Source organism: Corapipo altera, unplaced genomic scaffold (genome assembly GCF_003945725.1).
Source record: "Corapipo altera isolate COAL_440 unplaced genomic scaffold, ASM394572v1 146, whole genome shotgun sequence".
Classification (NCBI taxonomy): Eukaryota; Metazoa; Chordata; class Aves; order Passeriformes; family Pipridae; genus Corapipo; species Corapipo altera.
The window spans coordinates 433324-451341 of record NW_020884981.1 but is presented as its reverse complement, the minus strand read 5'-3'; the positions used below and the strand labels follow the sequence as shown (position 1 = coordinate 451341).

The 18018-nt window shown below is 57.6% G+C and overlaps 2 protein-coding genes and 1 non-coding gene across 4 annotated transcripts in view; 2 read left to right on the top strand and 1 right to left on the bottom strand.

Moving 5' to 3' along the window:
* ABCA3 (ATP binding cassette subfamily A member 3) overlaps window positions 1-11713 on the top strand; it is a 32570-nt gene extending 20857 nt beyond the window's left edge. Inside the window, exons 19-32 of one of the 2 annotated variants that reach the window (XR_003531323.1) lie at window positions 804-1107; window positions 1580-1853; window positions 2765-2969; window positions 3426-3645; window positions 3880-4038; window positions 4480-4652; window positions 4947-5081; window positions 5204-5398; window positions 6375-6562; window positions 6716-6886; window positions 7292-7479; window positions 7572-7645; window positions 9064-10010; window positions 10041-11713. Coding sequence is in view for 1 of the 2 variants with exons in the window: in XM_027665784.1 (XP_027521585.1) it covers window positions 804-1107; window positions 1580-1853; window positions 2765-2969; window positions 3426-3645; window positions 3880-4038; window positions 4480-4652; window positions 4947-5081; window positions 5204-5398; window positions 6375-6562; window positions 6716-6886; window positions 7292-7479; window positions 7572-7645; window positions 9064-9195 (2418 nt within the window). In the remaining variant the exon portion in view is untranslated. Of the gene's footprint in view, window positions 1-803; window positions 1108-1579; window positions 1854-2764; window positions 2970-3425; window positions 3646-3879; window positions 4039-4479; window positions 4653-4946; window positions 5082-5203; window positions 5399-6374; window positions 6563-6715; window positions 6887-7291; window positions 7480-7571; window positions 7646-9063 lie in introns of both variants that reach the window. The other variant, XM_027665784.1, reaches the window with a different exon arrangement.
* Window positions 11714-12345: 632 nt separating this feature from the next.
* On the bottom strand, window positions 12346-15975 carry MCRIP2 (MAPK regulated corepressor interacting protein 2). Its single transcript, XM_027665790.1, has 5 exons — window positions 15867-15975; window positions 15702-15783; window positions 13948-14075; window positions 13643-13744; window positions 12346-12801 (listed from the first exon to the last, which is right to left on the bottom strand). Exons 1-5 carry the CDS (start codon window positions 15916-15918, stop codon window positions 12731-12733), a joined length of 435 nt encoding a protein of 144 aa, XP_027521591.1. The 5' UTR covers window positions 15919-15975; the 3' UTR covers window positions 12346-12730.
* Window positions 15976-17947: 1972 nt separating this feature from the next.
* Window positions 17948-18018, top strand: TRNAG-CCC. Its single transcript has one exon. It is a non-coding gene; the product is annotated as a tRNA-Gly (tRNA).

The following is an 18018-nucleotide window of genomic DNA, read 5'->3' as shown; positions in this document are numbered from 1 at the left end:
ACGGGGAGGGGGCTTGTGAAGAGGGGGTTTGGAGCAGGGTTACCAGGTAGAGCCTCCCCCATGGCTGATCTCATGACATGTGGCTTGATATTGGAAGATCAATTTGGAATCTGTGTTGTTAGGGCAAATGACTTTTAGGCTTGGTGGGATTGGTCACTGCCATCCTCTTTTTGTTAATCTTGACATCTACAGAATTGCTCTTTGAGGTATTCCAGGTGGTCTAAAGTGGTTTTCACCTGCCGTTGCTCCATCACTGGGGTTGAAAATCCATCTTCCTTCCCTGGCTAGGCTTGTGTTCCAGATCCTGCACAGCCCTTCACACCCCGCTGCCTCTGCGCCTGTGATAAATATCCCTTGTCTTCTCAAGGGCACGTCTGAAAGGCAGAGGGGGAGAAGGGTGTTGCAGGGTTTGGAAAGCAGAGAAGGTGCTGGGAGGGGCTGGGCTGGGCACTCCAGGCGTCTCACCTGGCTGCTTCAGCAGCAGCTGCCCCACAGTAATCCTCTTTGTGAACCTCAAATGCTGGGAGGTGGAGGAAGGTAAAGGTCATGGCTGATGCTGCTTTTAACACCTGAGATCCCAAAGTGGCTGTGTCTTGTTCAGAAGCCAGGGAGTCGGATGTGCTGGAGCCAGGCACCTACCCTGCTAATCCCTTGACAGGCTTGGCTGAGAGCAGGCTCTGCTGCAGGCTGGAGGGTTGCATGCAGGATAGGGAGTGGTTTTGGAGTCGTTTCCCCATCAGCTGTGTGGGGTGATGTGTCCACAGCCAGCAGGGCTCACCTTGACCTGACCTCTCCCCTGCCAGTTCTACCTGTGCTGCCAGCAGTTCTATGCCATGTTCATGAAGCGAGCCATGTACAGCTGGCGCAACTGGAAGATGGTGGCGGCGCAGTTCCTCGTGCCTCTGATCTTCACTGCCTTCGCCCTCATCGTGGCCAAGACCTTCCCGGGCCCGCGGGACTCGTCCCAGCTGCGGCTGACACTGGAGCCCTACGGCCAGACCGTCGTGCCTTTCTCGGTGCCGGGTGCCACGGGGCTGTCCCAGAGGCTGGCAGAGCAGTACGTGGAGCTGCTGGATGCCCAGCGCCAGTCGCCGCTGGAGGTGCTGGGTGAGGGCTCAGGGACCACCCGTGGAGCAGGTGGAGCCACTGGTGCAGGTGGTTTAGGTCTGAGCCACGGTGTATCTGACACGTTCCTGTGTATCTGCTCCTGTGTGGGAGTGTCCCAACGTTGGCAAGACCCCTCCTCACCTGAGCAGAACTGCCTTCTTCGTAACCCTATGTTTGTGGAACGGGCTCCCCTGGGCAGTGGTTACAGCCCCAACCCTAGCAGAGCTCAAGGGGTGTTTGGACAACGCTCTCAGGCACATGGTGGGATTGTTGGGGTGTCCTGTGCAGGGCCAGGAGTTGGACTTGGTGGACTCCCATGGGTCCCTTCCAACTCAGGAGATTCCATGGATCTATGTTTCTGTGATCAGGTCTAGGGTGGGCCACCAGGGCTGGGGTACCTGGGGTCATTTCCAGTTGGCCCCATTTAATTCTCTTGCGATGGACTTGCTCCTGACAGTGGTGTGTTTGGCAGGTGGCCTGGATGAGTACCTCATCTCAAGGGCCTCCGAGGAAGGGGGGGCCTTCAACGAGCACTACATCACAGCCGCCTCCTTCGAGGGCACCGGGAACCGCACGGTGGTGACCGCGCTCTTCAACAACCAGGCCTACCACTCCCCGGCCACCGCCCTCATGCTGGCTGACAACGCTGTCCTCAGGGTGCTGGCAGGCCCCAACGCCTCCATCACCGTCACCAACTATCCCCAGCCCCGCAACATCACTGAGAAGGCCAAGGACCAGCTCATGGAGTACGTGTGATGGCACAGTGCTCACCTACCTGCTAGGGCCCGTGGCTCCTGTGGGTGCAGGGTGGCTTGGTTGTACTGGGTTCAGTGGAGGAGCCAGGCTGGAGCTTCTCAGACCCAAATGTAGCTGTGATTACACTCAGGAGGACAAAGGAGCAAAGCTGTGGAGGTGACTTACCTGCCTGAGCCTGGAAGCCACGTCACCCCACAGATACGTCTCAGAGGTTGGGGTTGGTTTCCCTTGGGAGGTCAGAGCAAGGGGTCTGTGTGGCTGTACACTTCACAAAATCCCACATCCGGGGTCTCTGAACCTTTCCTGTATAGAGGCCATGCATGGGACCTCGCCAGGGCAGGGTGAAGGTTTGTGGTGGGCTGTGCAGGGTGGACTCTGTCTGGGAGATGCTCATCTCACTGGGGTGTTTATTCGGCGTGCTGGGGTAGTGCAGCCAGCTTCTTCCAGCTTCTAACTTCTTGCAACTTCTTCTCTGCAAGAAACCTGGTGTGGGTGTGCTTACCACAGCTTCCTCATGAGGGGCAGCAGAGGGGCAGCACCAATATCTGCTCTCTGTGACCAGTGACAGGACCCAAGGGAACAGCTGGAGCTGTATCAGGGGAGGGTTAGGCTGGACATCAGGAAAAAGTTATTCCCCCAGAGAGTGGTCAGGTACTGGAACAGGCTCCCCAGGGCTGTGGGCACAGCTCCAAACCTGCCAGAGCTCAAGGAGTGTTTGGACAACACTCTCAGGCACATGATTGGATTGTTGGGGTGTCCTGTGCAGGACCAGGAGCTGGACTTGATGATCCTTGTGGGTCCCTTCCCTCAGAATATTCTGTGATTCTGTGCTGTCCCTGTGTGGCCTCAGCGTTGGTTTCTCAAGGTGTCCCTGCTCTCACCTACCCCTCTGTCCCCACAGAGGCCAGACTGGGTTTGCCATTGCCATCAACCTGCTGTATGGGATGGCCTCTCTCGCCAGCACCTTTGCGCTGCTGCTGGTCAGCGAACGGGCCATCAAGGCCAAGCACGTCCAGTTCGTCAGCGGCGTCTACGTGGTCAACTTCTGGCTTTCTGCCCTGCTCTGGGACATCATCAACTTCCTCATCCCTTGTGCTCTGATGCTGGTGAGTTGCCCTAATGTCCGCTGTGTTGGTGGGAGCACTGGGTGCTGCTCTGGGATGTGTGAGGTTGCAGGGAAAAGGATAAGGCCACTGGTGTTGTCTCAGTAGAAAGGACCAGCAAGAAAGCTGTCCCTTGGTCCTGCTGGGAGCTGGACCATGGCCAACCAGCTGGGGCAGTTGACTGCAGCCTCTGGCACCTGAATACTTGGCTATGGGCACTAGGAAATGTTAAATCCATGGGAACTTGGAGAGGAATTTCCCAGATCTGCCCTTCTGCAGCCCAGTCTGCAGAAAGGGCTTCCCTGGGGGCAAGGCCAGGCTGCTGGTAGGACCCATCCATGAAGGATTCTCTGGGTCAGTGCAGTGCTGCTGTTACCCCAGTGTCTGGGCTGCTGGGACAAGGAGATGTTGCTTGAGATTAACCCAAATGTGTGTTCTCCCCACATTGCTGTGCCCCAGGTGATATTCCAAGCCTTTGATGTGCAAGCCTTCACCCAAGACAGCCACCTCGTTGATGTGATGCTGATCTTCCTCCTTTATGGCTGGGCCATCATCCCCCTCATGTACCTCCTCAGCTTCTTCTTCTCAGTAGCAGCTACGGCCTACACCCGACTCACCATCTTCAACATCCTGTCTGGCACTGCCACCTTCCTCGCTGTCACCATCATGAGCATCCCGGGTAGGTCACTGCCCTCTGTACCTGCCCAGCCATCACCAGGATGGTCCAGCCCCCAAGGGAACTCTATCATCCTAGGGCTGTCCCCACACTGGCAGTAAAACCCTACAACAGTCTGTTCCCACCCATTAAACATGACAAAATATGTTTGATTTCTTTCTGAACTTGGCAATATCAGCATCTTTCTCCCAAACTAGCCATCTCCAATCACCTGATCTTCCTGTGCTCCTCTTTCAGAGCTAGGCTTGGTGGACCTCTCTAAAACCCTGGATAAAGTCTTTCTTGTCTTACCCAATTACTGCTTGGGCCAGTGCATCAGTGACTTCTACCAGAATTACGAGTTCATTCAGTTCTGCACCTCCTCTGTTGAAGCCATTTTCATCTGCAAGGCCTTCAGTGAGTCTCACGGTGTTGGTTGGTCCTCACCTGGCCAACCCACCATAGCCACACTGGGGTTCTCTGTGGGGTGGGTGGTGGAGCTGAGCAGTATCATGGGGCCTCTACTTGGGCAGTAGCTCCAGGTACCATTTTAAACCAAAACCTGGGCAGTGTTTGACACTCATAGGTGATCCAATTAAGGATTGGAGGAAAATGTGGGCTAGGGAAAGTTTCATAGACAAGTAAAAAAATCCCTCTGCATACCTCTATTGAGCATCTTCTGACAGATCCCTTCCAGACCCAAATCCTCCTGTGGGAAGTGTTGGAAAGAGCTGTGGGCAGGAGAGGATGGAGAGGAGCCTGGCAAAGCTTTAGGCTCACAGATTCCTCTGGAGGTTATGTGCTCCTCCCCTGAGTGTGGATTGATCCAAGTGTTGATTTTGTTCCATCCCTCCTCAGATATCAGTTATCAGATGAACTACTTTTCCTGGGAGACGCCTGGGATCGGGCGATACCTGACCTCCTTGGCTGTCCAGGGTTTTTCCTTCCTCTTCCTCCTCTTCCTCATTGAGACAAACCTTCTCTGGAGACTGAGAACTCTGGTCTGTGGCATCTGCAGGCGTCGGAAATGGGTGAGCAGAAGGGTGTGGGAGGGAGCAGTGAAGGGCCCTCCAAGCCCAGCCCAGGAGTCCCTGTGAGCTGGAGACAGGCCCTCTTCACCCAAATCATCTTCCCAGGGAGCATCCCTGGGACAGGTTGCTCAGAGGAGCTGATCCCGTTGCGTTTATGGGTTGGGAAAGGGAGTGAGGCGTCCCCAGAGGTGGCTGATGGAAGGGATGGATCCTGCTGGGGTTGGGGACACTGGAGGAACCCATTTGTCCCCCAGCAGCCAGGTGACACAGGGTGTGTCTCCCCCGTGTGTTCAGGTGGCACTGCTGAACCGGGTGTCTGTGCTGCCAGAGGACAGGGACGTGGCAGATGAGAGGAAGAAGGTTTTAGAGTCGCCACCAGAACTGCTGTCATCTCTCAGCAGCCCTCTGGTCATCAAGGAGCTCACCAAGGTGAGGAGAACATGTCCCTGAGCATCCTGCTGCCAGCTGAACTGTGTACTCCTGGGGCTGGCAAAGCCACCCCTTGCCTTGCCATCGGGTGGTGACACATGGCTTTGTGTGTTCCCCACCAGGTCTATGACAGCCGGGAGTCCCTGCTGGCAGTGGACAGGATCTCCTTGGCCGTCAGCAAAGGGGAATGCTTTGGCCTCCTTGGCTTTAACGGAGCAGGCAAAACCACCACCTTCAAGATGCTGACTGGTGACGAGAGCATCACGTCAGGGGATGCCTTTGTGGATGGGCACAGCATCCTGGCCAACATCAAGAAGGTACCGAGGGCTGCAGGGGCAGAGGGCAGTGCTGCAGACAGTCCTGTGCCTGGCTGGGCTGAGCCACCTCACAGGTGCCTCTGTGCAGGATGTGGTTGTAGTTCCAGGGGTGGCAATATCCCAGGGGTATTATGTCCTTGGCTGGCCCAGCTCTCCATTATCTGGTCATGTGGAAGCAGTCCCCTCTCCACTGGGATCACAAATGTGATAGAAATGGAAGCCAAACCTTGTGAGGGCGGCAAACCCTTCATCTAAGGTTTTGCTCCATAGTTGGAAATGTGTAAAATGTGAGTTACTGATCACAATTGGAAAATGATCTCTCTAAAACAAGTAGGTCAAACCTTTCCAGATCCCTGCTAGAGGACTCCTTGGGAGTTGCCCACTCCGTTTGGAAAAGCAAGAAATGAGCAGGGTTGGGTTTTCAGTTCAATCTCAGGATTCCTCCACCACTGTCACAGATTTCACAGAATATCCTGAGTTGGAAGGGACCCACAAGGATCATTGAGGCCAACTCATAAGTGAATGGGATCCCCGACAAGGTCAGGCACAGAGAACACAGGAAGGGTCTGCCCTGAAAGCATGGCCCAGATTGATTCCCTCCCTGAAGCTGCCTTCTGTCACACTCTTGTCCTTGGAGAGAACCAGGACATGGTGGAGGTACCAACCCTCCAGCACTTTCCTTCTCCTGAGATCCTGGGAATCCCAAAGTGGTCCCTCACAGTGAGGAACCAGCTTGGGAGAGGGCAGTGTGAGCCCACCCAGTTGTCACCCAGAGACACATTGTCTGTGTCCATCCCTGCCAACCCAGCTGCTCCAGCAACAGGAGCGTTTCCATCTCATTCCACCTGTGGTTTCGGAGCTGTGGCTCAGCCCCCATCGTTCAGTGAGGAGCAGCAAAGCCCTGTGGGTGCCCAGGCACCTCCTGGCCCGGAGACCTGCCTGTGAGCTAATTCCCTTGGGTTCCTCTCGCCCCCAGGTGCAGCAGCGGATCGGGTACTGCCCGCAGTTCGATGCCCTGCTGGAGCACATGACGGGCCGCGAGACGCTGAGCATGTACGCGCGGCTGCGGGGCATCCCCGAGCGCTACAGCGGCAGCTGCGTGGAGAACATGCTGCGGGGGCTGCTCCTCGAGCCCCACGCCGACAAGCTCGTGAGGACCTACAGGTGAGAGAGGCGTGGACAAACCCCATGTCCACTGCCCCGGTGCTCCCTGTGCTCATCCTGGAACTCTGTCTACATTCCCATCTCCCTTTTTCAGTCGACCTGATGATCTTGGAGGTTGTTTCCAGCTGTAATGGTTCTGTGATTCCTCTGCAGTGGTGGTAACAAGCGGAAGCTCAGTGCTGGCATTGCCCTCATTGGTGGTCCCCCCGTGATCTTCCTGGATGAACCCTCCACTGGCATGGACCCCGTGGCCCGGCGTTTGCTCTGGGACGCGGTGACACGGACGCGGGAGTGTGGCAAATCCATCATCTTCACCTCCCACAGGTGACACTTGGCTGGGCAGGGCTCAGCGTGAGAGATCCGGGAGAGTGGCCAGGTCCAAGGGATGGGACCCAACTCCAGAGCCTGGTGGGTGGGCAGTCCCTGTCTGCAGCCAGGGGCTGGCTTTACCTAAATCTCCCTCCTCCAAAAGCCTAGAGAAGAGGGAATACACCTCCAGCCACTTTGCAGAAACTTCTGCTGTTGTGTCCTGGTGCTTACATGCCCAGAGAAGCTGGGGCTGCCCCATCCCTGGAAGTGTTCAAGGTCAGGTTAGATGGAGCTCTGAGCAACCTGGTCTAGTGGAAGGTGTCCCTGCCCATGACAGGGGACGGGACTAGATGAGCTTTAAGGTCCCTTCCAACCCAAACCATTCCATGATTCTCTGAACGAGTCCTCTCCCTCCTGCAGCATGGAGGAGTGCGAGGCACTGTGCACACGCCTGGCCATCATGGTGAACGGGCAGTTCAAGTGCCTGGGCAGCCCCCAGCACCTCAAAAGCAAGTTTGGCAGTGGCTACACTTTGCTGGCCAAGACACGCAGCGAGGAGGAGGGCGAGCTGCTGGCCTTCAAGGCCTTTGTGGAGAAGACTTTCCCAGGTACTGTGAGCCCTTGGAGGGAGGGCAGGGTGCTGGGTGTGAGCTTTAGCACATTCCCTAACCCAGAGCCTGTCCTTGCTCGTCTCTCCCAGGCAGTGTCCTGAAGCATGAGCACCAAGGCATGGTGCATTACCACTTGACCAACAAGAACCTCAGCTGGGCACAGGTAAGGGGGTGCTGGAGTAAATCCCCTGTTTGCAGGAGGAGGGAACCCTCCTCCTGCCCCTTTGTATGCTCTCAGTGCTTTGCTTCCAGTAGGCGTCATTCCCATACTGATATCCCTGTGGGGAACATGGCACAGGTGGGCACCTCCCTGCTCCTGTCCCTTGGCCCCAGGAGCCCCCTGGCACCCCAGCTTTGGGTGTCACCCTGTGGTCCCACCAGGGCTGTGGGCAATGGCTTTACCCAACCATGGACACTGTAGGATCCCAGCCCAGGGATACAGATAAAACCCCATGGGTGTACATATATATATATGTGTATATATATGTATATATAGTAAGTATAGTATGTAACCATCTGCATAGAATTTACATAGGGAGTAATATATGGAGTATATACATAGTATATACAGATATATATTATCTATCTCTGTAATGCTATCTGCCTATATATATACATGCTATCTATATATAAATACATGTATACAGAGGTATACATAGTATACAGATTGTTTTCATATGCAGTATATAGGTATATATAGGGGTTTATATATCTGTATATTATATACAGTATGTACAGTGTATATATTGTGTATATACACTATAATATGTACATGTATATTATATACATTACAATATATTATCCTATATACACTATATAATATATACACTATAAACACTGTATATAGTATATATAGGGGTTTTTATTTATCTGTATACTGTACACTATATTCTCTATATACTTATATAGTATATGGTGATACTCTAGAGTATAAATATATCAATTATAAATATTGTATAGAATATATATAGACTATATAGAGAGTACATAGTATACAGATTATATAAAAACTACATATAGTTTATAAATATATATGTGTGTTTATAAATATTTTAGATATTATATATAACTATAAATAAGCTAACTGTATGCTATACACAGGTAGTTATGTATATAGTATATATAGTATGCTATGCAGGTTTTTTAAGATTATGTAAATATTTTATATATATTATGTATTAGCAGCAACCCTGGGCTGGGATTCAAGCCCAGTTGTGTATGTGTGTTTGTATATATATGTATATATATATGTATATGTATATATTCATTTATCTCATATAAATATATAAATGTTCATATACAGAGCATATATTTTTAAATGGAGTCAGGTACTCTGCTAAATAATCCATCTCCTGGCTCCCCCCACCTTTCTGCCAGGGAAGGTGTCACTTCCACAAGTTTCCCTGGAGATAAAAAGCTTCCTCTGCTTTCCCTGTCACAGTGTGAGAGTTCCCTGTCACAGCCTAGGAGTTCCCTTTCACAGTCTGGGGGTTCCCTGTCACAATCTGAAGGTCCTCCTGGCAGCCTTGGGATACCCCCTGCCAAGTCATGCTGCCCTAATGTCTGTGCCCTCCCTTGCAGGTCTTTGGGGCCTTGGAGAAAGCCAAAGAGAAGTATCACTTGGAAGACTACTCGGTGAGCCAGATCTCCCTGGAGCAGGTCTTCATGAGCTTCACCCGCTTCCAGCACTACACAGAGGACAGAGGGAAATGAGCCCCCCTGGTGCCCTTCCTCACGGACTGGCCCCCAGCCTATACATAGTATATATAGAGACAGTAATTTATATATCAGCGTGTCTTAAATACTGTATAAATGTAAAACTTTTCACCGGGGAAGGGGGGAGAGGATGGTGGCGTTTCCTCGTGCTGCCGGGATCACCGGGATTACTGGGATCACCGGGACTACCGCGGTCCGTGTGTGTGTGTGCACATGAGACACTGCCACTCTCCAGCCTTCATCCCACCCACACAGCAAAAAAACCTGCCCAAAAAGCTGGGAGGAGCCTGGATGGGTGGTGAGGGGTGTTGGGCTTGGGCTGGCAGAGGGGGAGTGTGGTGTCTCCCTGCTCCCCTCTTCCCTGCCCATCGCTCACGCCCGCCTCGTGGTCCTCGCCCGCATGTCAATGTGTCGTTTGGTGGTTGCTCGTGGTTTAGCAGGAGGCTGTCACATAGCTTAGGTCCAAACCGTCCCTGGGGTCACCAGGATTGCCCCTAGAAGCACTTTGTGTCCAGCTGGAGGGACACTGCACAGCTCCTGTCTGGCCCCTGCCTGGCATGGGACAGAGGAGGCTCCATCTCCTTTAACTGCTTGGGAAAACTCTGTCTCCTCCTGCCTGCTTGCCAAGCCTGGCCTGAGGAGCTGGCACGGACCCCAGCCATGCAAGGGGAGCTGTGTGGTGCCAGGAGCTGGCACTGGGTGAGAGGTAGGACGTGGTGCTGGAGCAATGCCTGCAGCTCAGCCCCTGAACAGCACGTGATGGGCATGACTGGAGAGCCAGAGCCTGGGCTGGAGGCAGCGGTGGGTGAGGGGTGCCCGGGGACTCCTGGGCTCTGTGAGAGGTGCCACAGGGTCCCTGGGGACACTGCTGTGCTCAGTGGGATGCGTGTGCAGTGCCACAGGGTGCCCAGGGACACTGCTGGGCTCAGTCTTGTGCCCATGCAGGGGTTTACCAGCAGCACTGCCTCACACTGTGCTGTGCAGCCACAGGACTGGATTGAAGCCAGCGATGCCCTGGCTTGTGCCCATGTCCTGCTGAGCTCACCCCCTATGCCCCACACAGCTCCAACCAGAGCATACCTGTCCCACATCCCCATCCCCTGTTCCAGCAGCGGGCAGGGAGTGAAGGCCCTGTCCTGCCCCTGCCCAGCTCTGGGATGCTGCTGGGCACCAGCACTGCCCAGCCCTGCCTGTGCCCAGTCAGAGGCAGCAACTGGGATTTCTTTTTAGCGTTTCCCAGTGGTTGGGTTGCTTTTTTGTTTGTTTGTTTGTTGGAAATCCGTGTTGATTCTTGTCTGTCCTTAACTAGTCCCTCTGTCACTTGGGGCAGCCCCTCCGGCCGCTGCCCTGCGATCAATGCAGAGCTATTTGCACTATAGTACTACACACAATTGCACATAACTAATTAATATTTATGGAGAGGGGGGCTGATTCCCTCCCAGTGATTGCATTGTCAGGGGTTGGGTTACATTTTTGGGTTGGGTTTTTGTTCTTTTCCCCGTGACTGACTCATTCTTTCCTGTTCCATTTTTTTTCCCTTTGCCTAATGTTGTTGTTCAGAACGATGGTGCATCATGTTACTAAGAATTTCCCTGGATCTTAACAATGTGTGTTTTATTAGCAAGCAGCCAGCAGGTGAATGGCATCCCTGGACATCTTGGAGCCCTCTAGAGCTGCTGGCAGGGAGGGGTTGCTCCCTGGGAGCATCCCAGTGGGCAGCAGAGCCAGCCACTGCCAGGGCATCATGCAGGAGGGACTCCCAGCACCAGCGACATCCTTGGAGAGGGAAGAAAAAGGGGGATGCTTTCTGCTGGAAGGGTGCCTGGAGCCACCAGCAAAGTGCTGAGATTCCCAGTACCTTTTATTTTTTTTTCTGGAAAGGGACATACAGCAGAGCCTCCTAGGTTTTGCCTGGGATAGGGAGCAGTGGGAATGTGGGGTTTGCAGGGGGTGAGATGCCAAATTGCCACGGGCTGGCAGTGCCCTGAGCACAGCAGTAACAGTACATGTCCTATTGGGGTACTGGTGACCCCCTGCAAGGCTTGGTGCTGGGAGGGGGTACACAGAGGCAGCATAACCCCCATAGTGCCCATGATGCCCTGGCAGAGCTGAGAGGAGTCCGTTCACGGATGGCGTCCCCTGACCCCACCCCTCCCTCACTGGGGTCATCCTGGCCTAAAGGAAGAAGGGCTTAAGGAAGCAGCATTCCCCTGTCACACGGGGCTGTAACACCCTCCCTGTCACCAAGGCAGGTGCTGCTGGCTGTGCATGGTGCTGCTCCCAATTTCAGTCACAGCCACAGTGCCAAGGCAGGGAGCAGGACCAGGAATGGTCACCTGGCAGACAGGACCAGGAGCTCACCAGACAGGTGCTGCCAGGGTCAGGCTGCCCTTGGCACTTCTCTGGCCTCCCAGGTGGGAGAAGCAGCACAGGTCCCCGGTGGCTGCTACTCCCTGCTGGCTGCAGTGTGATTGTTATTCCCATCATAGGAATAATAAAAACAATTCTTTTTCCAGTGGGTGTTTCCTGGCCTCCTTTGGAGTCAGACTCTGCTCAGGCTGTGCTGGCCTCCTGATTTCTGCTTTGGGGAAAAGGACATGAGGGGAGGGGAGTGTCCAACAAAACCAGAACTGGAAGAGCTCGGTCTGGCCAGGAAAAGCCCATGAGCTGAGGAATTTTTGTGTGGAAGCAGAAGTTGGGGTCCCCATCCTTTCCACCAAAGGCAGCCACAACTGTCCTCTCTTAGCCTCCCCCAGACAACCATGGGTGAGGGGGAAATCCTGAGCTTAGGGCTCAAAATGACTTCTGGCCTCCATGGCAGGGAGGGGCTGGCCCTGGCACCCTCATTCCTGTAGCTTTCCCCACCTCCACACTGCAGCCTGGCTCTGAACCACAGCCAGGGTGCACAGCCCCCCTGCAGGTGCCCCCTCAATCCCAAACATCACCTAAGACAGCACCAGCCCCTGGCTGAGGCCTGGGACATGGCACAGCCCCAGGACAAGGATGCAGCTCCAAGGGAGAGGCTCCAAGCCCCTTGAATCCACAGTGGCCAGGCACCCACTGAGCCACGACTCAGCTGTGAGCATCCCCTCTCCAGGGCATGATGCTGCTCCCCCACCCTCCCCATACTCCAAGTGCATCTCCATGGGCAGTTTCAGCGCTTTATTGTCAGGCGGTCCTGCTACAGCCCCCTGCTGTCCTCCCCGTGGCCTGGGCTGCAGGGGGGATCCACTCCCTCGCCCCCAGCACGGCACTAAAGTGTCCCTGGGAGCTGGAGGCTGCAGGAGCTGCAGCGGTCCAAGAACTGGCACTTAAGGAATCCTGGCTGGGGCCACAGGCTGCTCCTCCTCCGGGCATGGGGAAGGCACGTGGCCGGGCATGGCTGTGGTCCGGTCCCGGGGGTCACTCCAATCCGGGCATCTTAAAAATGTGGTTGGAAAACGCCACCGACTCTGGGCTCTGACCAGAGTTATGTGCTGCTTGCAGCTTCGTTTCTCTTAAAATGAGACCAAATGCAACCTTTTCTTCCCTTTTATGAGCAGTTCTCGATTTTGGCCAGAAATTGCTGTGCCCACCACTCCTCCAGGTCGATGGGAACAAAGTCTGAAAGAGAGGGGAGGGAGAGAGGGGAGCAGCTGGAGCAGGAGCAAAGCTCCAGGTGCTCACCCCGAGCCACCAGAAAAAATAACCATGGAATCACAGAATATCCTGAGTTGGAAGGGACCCACATGGATCATCAGGTCCAGCTCCTGGCCCTGCACAGGACACCCAAACAGTCCCACCCATGTGCCTGAGAGCTTTTGCTCTGGCAGCCTTGGGGCCATGACCACTGTCCTGGAGAGCCTGTTCAGTGCCCAGTCGCCCTCTGGGGGAAGAACCTTTTCCTGATATTCAACCGAATGACACCTCCAAATTTCCCCCACCCCTGTGTCATGTCCTCAGAAGGCCAGGCTGGGTTTACAGAGACACTCTCTTCTTGGGGAGCTCTTGGGCACTGCAGGACCCCCCAGGCTGCAGTCACAGCCCTGACTCCAGCTGCCACCAGAGAAGTGTTGTCCCCATCCCCACTTGGTCCTGCTGGCCCCAGGAGAAGCAAGTCCCCACGAGGACTGGGGAGCTCCTCTCCAGCATGGTGCTGAGCCCACCTTGGTGGCTGGAGAAGGCCTGAATCCCAGAGAAGTCGTCAACCAGGAGTCCTGCTTCATGGGGTCCTCCAAGGGGCACAGTGGGACATCCCCACCACAGTGCCAAGGCCAGCTGTCCCTGCCCAGGACCCCCAGAGTGGCCTCAGCACCAGCAGGACAGACCCAACCAGCTCTCCAAGCACCTTAATCATCCTCCTCCTCCCACCACAGCCCTGCTCAGGTGCAGGTTGAGCCCACACCAGCTTGTTGCACCCCTGAGCCCAGCGTACCCCGAAGTGCCCCAACCAGTTCCCACTCACTTTTGAGCCCAGGGTTGGGGGTTTTCTCCACGTACTGCACAGGGCCGCAGGCGCTGTCCCCGCTCCGGCTGCCGTCCAGCTGCTGCTCTACCTGCTGCCAGGCTGGGGGGAACAGGCAGGGCGTGAGGTTGGGATGGGGGTTTCCCAGCCTGGGGGGCTGCGGGAGGGGAACAAGAGAGGGCAGGTCCCCAGGCTGGCAACTCCATCCCTGCACTGCCGATGTAACCAGCACAATGCAGCTGCCTCAGAAGGGACCCCACACGCTCCAGCCCCCCCAGTGCTGCCCAGGGACCCTCTGCCCTCACCTTCATAGATGAAGCGGACGTTCTCCTCATGGGCCAGGGTGTAGCACTCCTCAGGAGCTGAGACCTGATGCAGCAGCACCTGTGGCCTCTTGCCATTCACTCTGTTGAACACAAGTTTCTGGGCTGGGCTGTGGAGACAAGCAAGGAGGGGTGAGGGGGGCCAGCAGCTCTTCCCACCCCAGTTTGAAGCAAGGACTGGGTGCCCTGGGTCACCCCACTTTGTGCACACTCACCCACAGCCCCAGCAAGGCCAGGGGCACAGCTGCAGCCACCCAGCCCTGTCCCCAAGGGAGGGGACAGAAAGGGAAAGGGAGAGGGGGTTCTGACACAGGGAGGGGTGAAAGGGGAGCTCCCTAGGGAAAAGCATGTCTCCCATCTGTCCTCCAGCCCAGCACCAAGTGCAGTCCCTAAAATAAAGAATCTGCCACCAAAACTGCAGGAATATCAGGAAAATGGAAATGAAATCCACTTGGGCACAAGGCAGGGGATGTGCCATCCTCTGCAGACCGAGCACCTGGGATCACCGGAGCAGCCCTGACCCCAGCATGAGCCCAAGGTGCCCCAGAACTGAGACATAACTCTCTGCCAATGAGGAGCAGGTCAGCCTTCCTCAGAGCTAGAATCCCCCTTGGGAGGGTGGCACTTAAACCAGCCCCAGCCTGGAAGCAGCAACACCAGACAGAGCCAAAGGAAAAACTTGGGATGAGATTTTGAGGGCACATTCAATGTAAAACTCCAGTATTTTGGCTTTTCCGCCCAGCTCTGGGACAGGACTTGTCTGCAACTGCCACATTCCTCATGGGACAAAGTCTAAGGGGCCTCAGGAGTGGGTTTGGAGGACAGGAGAGACTGGGAGCAGGCAGCCCCCGTGGACCTGTGGGCAGGGGCTGGGGAGGGCAGTGACCCCCAGACCTCCACAGCCAGGGGTGCTTGCAGGCAGCAGGAGAGTGAGTGTGGCAGCAGCCCCTCCAGTGATCACCGGAAGGGATCCTGGGAAGGAGGGGAGCTGGACAGGAGGGGCTTTTATGTATTTCTTGAAGCTGGAAGGGATGGGCAGAGCTGGAGGGGTCCCACAGCCCTGCCTGGGTGGGCTTTGCCCCCAGGCATCAAGCCAGGAAAGGGTCTCCTTAGGGATAGACCCATCATCACCCGGCAGGCGCTGGAATCCCCTCCGGCACACACCCGGCAGCTCCAGGTACCGCTGGGGGACGCTGGGAGTCACCCCAAAGCGTCCCCCCAGACACACCTTAGGGGCAAGGGGCACGGCCAGTCCCGCGTGGGTGCGTGGCGTGGCGGGAGCCGCGGCCCGGGGCGGGCGGTCCCACAGCGGGGCCGGCACTTGCCCCGCCGCCGGTTTGTGCAATCGGGGCCGTGCCCGGGGCCGGCGCGGGGGGGTCGGACAAGCCCAGCCCGGCCCGGCTCTGCCCTGCGCCGGGAACCCCCCGCGCCGCCTCCTTGGCGTGACCCCACGGCTCCCACTCCCCGCGGTTTTTGGGGACAATCCCCGGGAAGGAGGAGCGGCGCCAGCCCCGGCGTTCCCCCCACGGGGGCGGCCCACGCCACCCGTGTTCTCGCTGCGCGGGACCGGGCGGGCACCGGGACGGCTGCGACCCCCGCGCCGAGCGGCACCGGGCGGCGGCACCGGGACCCCCCTCCCGCGGCCCCCCGGGCGGCCCGGCAGCCCCGCTCCCCTCCCCAAGGTCACGGCCCGGCCGCCCCGGGGCCGGTCCCCTTCCCAAGGTCACGGCGCTCACCTGGCGGGGGGCCACGCTCCGGGCTGCGGCCGCCCCCGCAGCTCGCCCAGCTTGCTGCTCTCCACCGCCTGCTGCGTGGGACCTGCGGGGGGCGCGGGGCGTCAGGGGGCAACGCGGGGCGGGACGGAGCCCCCCGCGGCCCCCGGGCCCCGCGCCCCCCGGTACCTGTGCGGCGCTGCGTGGCGAGCTTGCTGGGCCCGCGCGTCAGCGTGTACATCCTGCGGGCCCGCACCGGCCCCGCACCGGCCCCGCGCCCCCGCACCACTGCCGAGCGCGCCCCTCTCCGGGGCCTTTAACGGGCCGGGCCGGGCCGGGCGGCCCCGCGACACGCCCCCGCGCTTAAAGGGACCGCGCGGGGGGCGCGCGTGGGGCGGGGGACCGCGCAGAGGGGCTGGGGATGTGCGGGGAGGGGGCGTGGGACACGCGCGGGGCACGTCGCGGGAACACGTGGGAGGTGTGCGGGGACACATGTGACACATGCGAGGTGTGTAAGGGACGCGCGTGGCATGGGGGGACACGTAGGGGGCACACACAGGACACACAAGGCGGAACGCGTGGGATGTGGGGACGCGCAGGGGACACGCGGGACGCATCACGGGCACGCGTGGGAGGTGCGGGGGACACACGGGACACGTGCAGGGCACACCGGGGACACACATGGGGGACGCTGGTGGCAGACAGGGGGTGTGGGGACACACAGCGGACACTCAGGGGATACACTGGGGGCGTGTGTGGGACGTGGGGATGCACAGGGGAAACGCAGGACATGTCGGGGGGACACGTGGGGGGACATATGGGGGCTCACAGGGTGCAAGGACACACAAGGGAGACGTGCAGGACACGTTTGGGGCACATGTGGGGGCATACACGGGACACATACAGGGACCTTAAGGAAAGGACACGGGATGGGGGGACACACTTGGGACATACATAGGACTTATGAGGGGCACACGTGGGATGTGGAGGGCACACAGGAAACACACGGCGGACACATGGGGACATGCGTGGGACATGAGGACATACAGGGGACATGCGTGGGACCCCGAGTACATGTGGGACATGTGGGAGACACAGGACACACACAGGACACATAGAATGCACACAAGGGACATTGGGACGCACAGGGGTCAAAGTAAGGGAAAAGGCACAGGAGGCACGAGGGACACAAGATGGCACAGGCACACAGGGGACACGGGAGTCACAGGGGACATGGAGAGGACCTGAATGGGGACATTCAGGAGATGGAACACGGGAGCCATGGCACACACAGGGGACACGTAGGAGTCACTCCTGGGACACAGAGGGCCCAGGCAGGGGACATCGAGGGGGCTCAGAGGCAGGGGCTGAGGTGCCACCCCCGTGGGTACAGCGCTGTGACAAGCCCAGAGCCGCACACCCCATGACCAGCGCGGGAAGCCGGAGCAGGGGCCGCGTCCCGGCCGCCACGGTGACCTTTGGAGCTGGGAGGTCCCGCTGAGGTGTCCCCACGTGGTGGGAGGTGCAGACCCGGCACATGACCCGGAGCTGGTCCCCGGCCCCCCCCCCGGGGCTGGCTGGTGACAGCAGCCAGGGTTCGGGGAGAGCCCATGTGACAAACCCACTGGGGTCTCCTGAATGCTCCATCCCAGCTCCAGATGCTGCAAAGCCACCCCACGAGAGTGACCTTTGCCTTTCTGCCACGTGTCCACGGTGGTGGCCAGGGAGGGAGGGGATGCAGGAGGGTGTCCCCCCCAAAAAGCACAGCAGCGCCTGACCCTGGTGGGTGCCAGACACCCCTGGCTCACCCGCAGGGGTGTACCCAGCACGGTCACATCCACATGACTTCCCCAACCCTATTATCGTGCCTAAATACAACCCGACCCATGGGGACACCACCGCTGGTTGTCACCTGCCCTGTCAGCCGGCAGGGGCTGTGCCTCAGTCTCCCCACTTGAGACCTGCCTGGGGTTTGTCAGTGCCTGTGGGCACATCTCTGAGCTTTTCTATGCTCAGAAGGGCTGAACTCCAAATCCTTGTGCTCCAGACGGATCCCTCCAGACCTCCATCACCAGTGGGAACAGTCACAGCAGGGGTGGTTCCCCACTCACCCCCAATTTCCTGGGGTGTCCACGCAGAGCCTCGATTCGCTCTTGTTGGGGAGGACAGGGTGGGAATGTCCGTGCATGGTGGGTGAACTGCAGGGCCCAGCGGCCTCCCCGGGGTCCCGCGTGGGGCCGAGGCGCGGCGGGGCGGGAGCGCTGCCGGCAGCGCCGCTGGTGTAGTGGTATCATGCAAGATTCCCATTCTTGCGACCCGGGTTCGATTCCCGGGCGGCGCA